The 8,136-nt window shown below is 30.1% G+C and overlaps 1 protein-coding gene across 5 annotated transcripts in view; it reads right to left on the bottom strand.

Moving 5' to 3' along the window:
- Positions 1-5,032: 5,032 nt before the first annotated feature.
- LOC129942843 (homeobox protein prospero) overlaps positions 5,033-8,136 on the bottom strand; it is a 238,951-nt gene continuing 235,847 nt past the window's right edge. For 4 of the 5 annotated variants that reach the window (XM_056051933.1, XM_056051936.1, XM_056051934.1 and 1 more), the window contains one exon: positions 5,033-6,651. In XM_056051933.1, coding sequence (XP_055907908.1) covers positions 6,472-6,651 — 180 coding nt within the window. In that variant the 3' untranslated portion in view covers positions 5,033-6,471. The remainder of the gene's footprint in view (positions 6,652-8,136) is intronic. The other variant, XM_056051938.1, reaches the window with a different exon arrangement.

Below are 8,136 nucleotides of genomic sequence, written 5' to 3'. Positions count from 1 at the left end.
CTCTATTTTAACAAAAATATCCCTGAAATTTCCCATTTTTAGCTTGGTGAAACTGATCAAATTTAAAGGCCTGATAAAATTTAAAAAGCTTTTAGATAAAAGTGCTTTTAGTGTTTGTTTATGAAATCGGACATTAAACAGACATACCTAAACAGTTAATTATTGTTGTTTTTTATTCCAAGTAAAAAGAAAGAAATATTAATTTTTCTTCCGCGACCATAACCTTTGTATATGTTTTCATATACAAAGCCATAACAAATTGTGAGTAAATTTCCCATAAGGACTAAATCTATAAAATTGGGTGTTGTATTTGATAAACCGATACAATTTTTAAATAACTACTAGCGACTTATGAACAATAAGTGTAGCCATTTATAGCAGGACCTGCTCGGTGTCCCGTCTATTTGAAATTATTCAATGATATACCTACATATCCTTCAAACAGATTTATGAATAAGGGTCAAATGCAAGCATTCCTTACTATACGAGGGCGGGGTCTAGACACCATTTTACAAAAAAAAAACCTAAATTAAAAAATGTACATATTAAAAAACAACACACTCAAATTAGGTTCGGTTAAATAGGGTAATTCATCTGTAAAGGCCGACAAATATTTTTATTAAAGAAGATATTTTTTTATCCGTCATTGTTGCTAAGAAAAGATTCGTATTTCGATTTATTAAGTAAATCTAAGAATACTTAATTTGTAAAAGATTTAAATCTTATATTAAGGTGACCTATAATATTATCTTTAATTTCTATATAAAAAAAAGGGTTTATAGCGCGTTTTTGAATCTGTTTCAAGTAATCTTATTTATCGTGGCAGTTTATACCGTTTACCGTTTAGAAAATTGATTCAAATTTTCCTATAAAATCAGAGCCAACATTCTATTTCTCTTTTTGCGATTTCAACATCCGTTTGTTTATTTTGAATTAAATTGAAAAGAACACCAGTTTTCGAAGAAAATTCGGAGATAATTGTGAGAAAAAACAAAAATCTTTGCTTTCTAATTTAATAGATAACCTCAAAGGAGGGGTATAGCGTCGTATTTCTATCACTTTTTTCAGAAATTAAGTTTCTCAAAGTCATTATTTCCATCTAACAGAAAATCTGGCAAACAGCAATCTATTCGTATAAGAGCTATTGTGACTTTTGAGTAACTAAAATTTATACAAAATGCAACCACTTTTCACAAATCACTTCCAATTCAAACTTTAATTAACTTTGTATCTTTAATTAATAATTTTTTTGTATACACTTTTTCTATACAGAATGGTTGAATTTTTGTTAACTCTATTAAAATTAATAGTGTAGTGCGTCAACGTACTGCTTTGCTTTTTCTCAACCTGACATGCGCAATGCGTATTTTTCCATTCCCAACACTCTTGTTTGTTTTTTGCACAAGCAAGTGAATTTTCAGATACATACAAATTCATCGGATGAAAGTCGGTGAACATCGGGTTATTTCTATGCTTAAGAAAGCGTTAGTTGAATAAAGAGAGAGAAGGAAACGGGAGAGAAAACAAATGTTGTTCTATTCAACGATAAAATAATAACCCGGCTTACCTTTAAAGGAGAAAATACATTTTGATTGAATTATTGTAAAGTGATGTCGATGTTACAAGCGTTCCTGTTGTATGATTTGTTTATATATGTACATGTTGCGTGAAGTTTATTTGTTTGATATTGAGATTTACAAAAGGTAAGTCGATGGGAATCGACTTATATGGTGCCATCGTCACTGGAAGGTATCTTCCTCCGTCTTCCCTTCACCAAATAATTTGGATGATCTGAAACCCATTCTGTTTATGTAGGTTCTTAATGAGTTTTGATCCGTTAGGATACCTATCAATAAGGACTACCTACTTGCAAAAGGAATTTTGCTTCACCTTTGAAAATCTTTGGCCATAAATTCTTCGAAACCCTGCAAGTTTTAAAAGCTGACAACCATCTGTTTGCGATTTTAGTGAAAATTTGGTAGATTAGTTCATTGATCCAACGGCCTGTAAATCATTGATACTATATGGTGCGGACTAGGCCAATTTGTCTGCCATTTTGCTTAAAACACATTGCAGTAATAATAAACTTTATTGATATTTCAAGGGGAGAACTATAAAAAGATAACAGAAAATATCAACTCCCCAATTTCGGAACCATACGTAGAAACAGGTACTTGACTTGTTTTTATGGCCATGTTTTACATTCAGTCCTTTCTTTCAGAGACAGCCGAGGCTTTTTATTTTTCTTTGATGATTTCTTTCCAGGTGCACCTATGTACAACCTATTTAAGCCTCTTGGACAGCATTGAACGGAGAGCATTTAAATTAATCGGTGATAACACCATCATAGAATCATTAAAGTGGCTGTAACATCGTCGTAAAGTTTCTTGTCTCACGATTTTCTACCGTTATTTTAGCGGTTTATGCTCAAGAGAAATAGCCAGTTTCATCCTCCCCCTAAACAGTTCAACCGTAATACTTCGAGGAATGCTCATCAGTATACCCTCGAGCCCAACTTCGATCGTAACGTCAAGTATAGAGATTCGTTCTTTAGCCGTACTACGCGAATGTGGAATTCCTTACCATTCTGTTTTTCCCAGCCATTGCAATATTCAGGAATTCAAAACCAATGTTTACCGACACCTCCTTTCAACCTCTCTCTCCTCTTCCTAGTGCTCACTCTGTGTCTTTGCATAATAGGGGTAGTAATATACTCTTAAGTGTGCGCTTATTATACAAAAAAATTACAATGAAGATCCTATCCAAGATATTTTACTGTAATGTGTTGGGAAAAACTATTAAAAGTAGGGCCATCCATAATTGGAATCTTCGGTATTATAGTAAATAGAACCAGTTCTGTCTAATTGTGGAAGTTCAAAAAGTGTAGGTATTAATTTAATTGAAGACATTAAACGATGTCGTCTGCATATGCTACCGTATTTAATCCACTTAAACTTAATCCTTTTAATATTCATTCACAACTATTAGCCACAGCATTGGAGATAATACCCTTTGTTGCTGAGTACTTCTACCTCTAGTACCTCTAGAACTTTTAATGACGTTATTGAAGGCTCCTCATCATTATGATAATTAAATTTTTATTGAATGTACGTTTCTTCTAATCTATATAAAAAAAAACAGGTTTATAGGCCTAAAATCTTTCGGTTCTTAGTGAAAGGGCTTCGTGACTTCTCTTCACAAGAGGAGTATACGTTATGTCCAGGCATCTATTGAATATATTTGTTAGAATTGGAACAATTGTGTCTTAAGAGCGTTCGAGCATCATTAGGATTATTCCATCGGGCCTTGGAGACTTTTATGCTGAGAAGAATTTCATCGCCCATGACACTTTTTTATAATCTGCTATTTTATTGCCTATTTTTGAGATTTTCCTTGCACTGTGCACTCAGTAATGTTTAGTGGAAAATAATTTACTTACTGATTTAAAGTGGCGCTAAAGTCCGGGGTGGACCTGGGCCTCAACCAACATGCGTCTCCATCCAGATCGGTCCCTAGCTAGCTGTCTCCAGTTTTACGCACAAAGTTTCACAGATACAAGATTAGTTACGAAAATAATGTTTTTATTTATGTATGTTTAGAAAGTACAAATTTTAAAGAGAAAAAGGGCTGCATGTAGATTTACAGTTTCGTATGATCCTTTTTCCTATTGGTGAAAAACATCTGCAGTACGAAATTATTTTTGCTTGAAATCTACCAAAATAAACATACTTGTATGTATATGTTTCTTTTGTAAACTAATTTAATTTATAACAGAGAATTAACCTATTTCAACTGGCAAATGAAAAAAAAAAAGAAAAAGTTCGCTGCTCAGCTCTTTTGCTTAAAAAAATGGCAATTCTCAATTAAAATTCAATCATAGATGTTAGTTAGAAGAATAAGGATAAATGAAAATAAAAGGAGTTTCATAAATTTGAAATGCAGTTTTTCTCACCGTGCGATGTGTGCCACCCGCCCTCGTAACTTAGTCGATTTTGATTAGGTACATAAGAACGGGAGACACATATTTTTTGTTGATGCACACAAAGCTAATATTCTTTTCTAAGAAACATTTGGTGCTATAATTACGAATGGCAAAGTTAGTAAAAAAATGATCAAAGTGTTACAGAAATGACAAGAAACCTGATATTTGGCATGCTCATAAATGCTATAAAACGATAATGCAAATTCATAGTGCACCACTTCGAAAACCTCGCGATCCATGTCTAGCACGTCGCTATAAAACGTTAACAAACATTCATGGTCTAACACTTAGGAAACCTTGAAATTGCATGTCTTATCTTAAAGTAAGTATAAGAAAGTATTTTTCCAAACAAATGAAGCTTATAACTTAAATTTAAATACTTACCTCCAACATTATAATCTAAAAATTATTAGGAATGTTATTAATATAAAATGTTAAACTAACAAGGGGCAAGGGATAACTTTTAATTGTGTACACAAATATAAAAAAAGGATAAGTTGTATTTTACGAGAATATTTAGGTATCAATTGGGAACTGCTATTTACGGAATTCTCTTGCATTGATTGACGTTTGCTGAGGCTTCAGCAAGGAAAGTTAGCCGATGGATTTTATGTTTTGAATATCTAAGGCTTTGTAGAAATTGACAATTAAACACGTTTCTGTAACATTTTACCCATTTTTTTAGTAGTATTTTCAAGGCAAGCTGCTTGGTAGACGTTTTCGTTTTTTGGTTGAACTAAAGCTATCATAGAAAGAAATAATTTTATCAAATCTGTCTTCCGTACTTCATGTAATGTCGTTTGAGGAAAGTTTGAAAAAATACCACATATATTATGATGTTTGAATAGCTTTTGTTAGTGATAATTTAATTTAAACGAGATACACACACATGCACATAGCTTATTTAACCTCACGAATTATAAATTAGTAGATTCCTTTCTATACCCCAATATATGTAAGTTCTTTAAAAATGGAACACAGGCGATTAAAAATCGAGGGATAAATTGTTAAAATGGAAATAGGTACATATTAAATAAAAGAAAATAAAAATTTTAAAGAAATGAAACTTAGATATATTCATGTAAAATATCTCTAAAATCTAACATAAATAAGAATGAAAGAAGGAATAAACACATCTGTAAAAAGAAAATAAATTAATGTAACTTAACTTAAAACAACCGATTAGTATTAGGGTGATCATAAGTAATTAAATGTGTACAACAGCGGAGCAGTTTTAAATCTACTAAACAATATGTTTCTGTTCAATTTTTAAGGATGACAAACCTTCGCTCTAATATTGGCTTACTGTGAATTGTGTTACATTGGTAAACGTTGAAAATTAAATGTTTTAAAATGTACCCGTAAAATATTACATTATAAAATTAATATTAATTTAAAAATATAACATGTTTGTTTATAATTTAAAAAGGTCAATAAGCAATTATTTTATATTCTGCTTCATGGAACATAATTTAACTTGATCCGGGACTTTCATAATATATAATTATTTAAAAATTAATTGATTCATTGTGTTTCTTTAATTATTTGCATTTTAAACAAAAGTTGTTGGTTATTGATTGATTCTGATAAAATGGATTTGTTTGAAATATATTAAATATTTGGAAAATGTATAGTAATTTTTTAAGATTTTGAACAAATAAATTAGTAGAGGAACTTATATTTAAAGGTAAACGTCAACTATCTTTAAATAAATAATAAAGTCGAACTCAAACATTTTTTAATAATAACCCCCTTACAATTTTGTTTCTTGTTTTTATAATTACGTAAAATACAATAAATACAATTCATACAGTGTAAGTGATGATGTTATCAACAAAGTAATAGGTAAATAAATATTTTTTTTATAATTAAGTAAACTACAATAATTACAATTCATACAGTGTAAGTGATGATGTTATTAACAAAGTAATAGGTAAATATTTCTCATTTTAAAGAGGTTCGCATTCAATCAAATTCGACTTTTTTTAAATTTAAACCATTAGAGCTAATTAGATGGTATTTCCATGTATGTTTTCATACTCGATTTTGAATTTTTCTCAAATATTCTAATTTTTTTTTAATTACAGTATTTACTAAATTATAAATATTTTAAAAGAATTTTACAATTCTTCTGAAAGGAAGGCCAAAATGCGAGTATATCTTCAGTTAATTACAGTCGCTTTTCAAACTTTAGCTTTTTTTTGGTTTAGTTTTTTTTATTTACATATATTTACTTAAATTCTTTGTTACTATTTTTGGACGTAAACACACTACAATTTTTTTAGGAACCACACACACTGTTGATTAATTTTTGTTTTCAGTCTGAAGTTTTCGTTCTCATTTTAACAAATTCGAATGTGTCTGCAAAAGCTCATTATGTGTAAAAATCGGTATTTTTGTATTTTTCAGCAACGTAACCAAAACCATTCATGTCTTTGTTAGTGATTCAACTTTTTAATAATAATATACATTTAAATGATATTTTACACTTATTCCAATTGCTCCAGAAAGTTTGGTGATTTAAAATATTCTGGAACAGGATCATCCATTCGAGAAATAATTTTGTATATTGACTTTTTCCAGGATTGTTCTGTGTCTTTTCCACCTTGAATAGCTCGAAAAAATTCACGTAAGGTCTGTTCAACCACGAAACGAAAGTTTGAAGGAACCTATAATAATAAAGATAGAATTTAGATTATAAAAACTCATGTCAAATTTTGTTTAAAAAAATTAATGGAGTCACAATATAAATTTAGTTTCATGTTTATTTAATAAAAGAGAATGTCCAAAAATACTTTCTGTTGAATTAAAGAAAAACAATGCAAATATTTATGTTTAGTTGTTATAAGACATGTAAAGCTTTTGTTACAAATTTGTTTGTCTGTCATATTAAGTAAGTTTTGAATGGTCCTAGTGATAGCAGTGTTGATGATTGCGATACAATTTACAGTCGAAGAAGAAGAAAATATCGTTCATATACATATGTATATATGTAGGTATGTTCATACTACATTATCTCCGAGAATTTCTGGTATGATCTGCCTATTCCATCTAAAGTTTTTTTTTTTTTTTTCACGGGAATGGACAAATTCTTCAAGAGTAATTCTTGTCATGAAAACTTAAACTAGGCGTTCGGATTCATCTGAATACTGTAGGTACCCAGGAATGGTTGAGAGTATTGTTGAGAGATTGTTGCGCCAACCAATATATTCTTTAATTTTAGTTAGCTTATAGCAAGCGACAAACAACGATCAGAGGCTTATCATAATGCATATGTTAGTTGTTATAGCTGAAACAAATGCAGTTGGCCAAAGGTCGGTTGCGGAGAGAGAGGATTTTAGAGAACAAAAATAGTGCGCAAAATATTTAATGAGTAAAGATGTTTCCTTAAATCTTACAGTACCTAACTCAACTTTGTTTTTCTTTAAAATTAAAACGATATGGAATGTATGAGTTTAATTTGTTTATTTGACACATTTAAGTGATATTATAACAAAATATAAATAAAGAAATAAATATAAGAAAAAAAATAAAATATATTACTTTTGTATATGAAAACTATAGTACTCTATTGGGCAGACATTTTTAGGGCGACCGGATGCGGAGTCGTTAGCTTTAGTATCGATAGTGGAGACATTTCGGGGGAGCGAGAGAAAAATATTATTTCCATTTCAATAAGCAGCCAGCAGCATAAGGGAGATAATTAATTTTGTTTTTATTTACATTCATAAGGCTGCTTCTCCTTGTGTACGATCTTTATGCATACATATATACACAATCGTTTGTATTATGTATACAATGCTACAATGCAATTTTTTTTTCTTGCAGATCTTTGTAAAGAAAAAGAATATAGGGATAGTTATACGTTTGGATATACATAGTTATGTACATTTTCGTAGATATTTTGCTTTTATTTGGCAATAAGTTTTTCTGCAATATTTGAAGTTGGTAGGTGATTTTTTTTTCAGGATGTGGGTTTGATCTCAAATTCAAATTAAAGATATAAAGGGTATTGGTAATTAAGGGGTCTGATGATTTAAAAAAGACATTATATTATATATTGAAAAACTGACGAGAGAAAAAGTTGTTATATTTTCGGAAAACGAAGATCCTTTAAAAAAAGTCATACTAGGGATGTTGCGAATATTCGCATC

This window comes from Eupeodes corollae, chromosome 1 (assembly GCF_945859685.1).
Source record: "Eupeodes corollae chromosome 1, idEupCoro1.1, whole genome shotgun sequence".
NCBI lineage: Eukaryota > Metazoa > Arthropoda > Insecta > Diptera > Syrphidae > Eupeodes > Eupeodes corollae.
The sequence above is the reverse complement of the archived record's forward strand: the minus strand, read 5'-3'. Positions and strand labels throughout refer to the sequence as shown.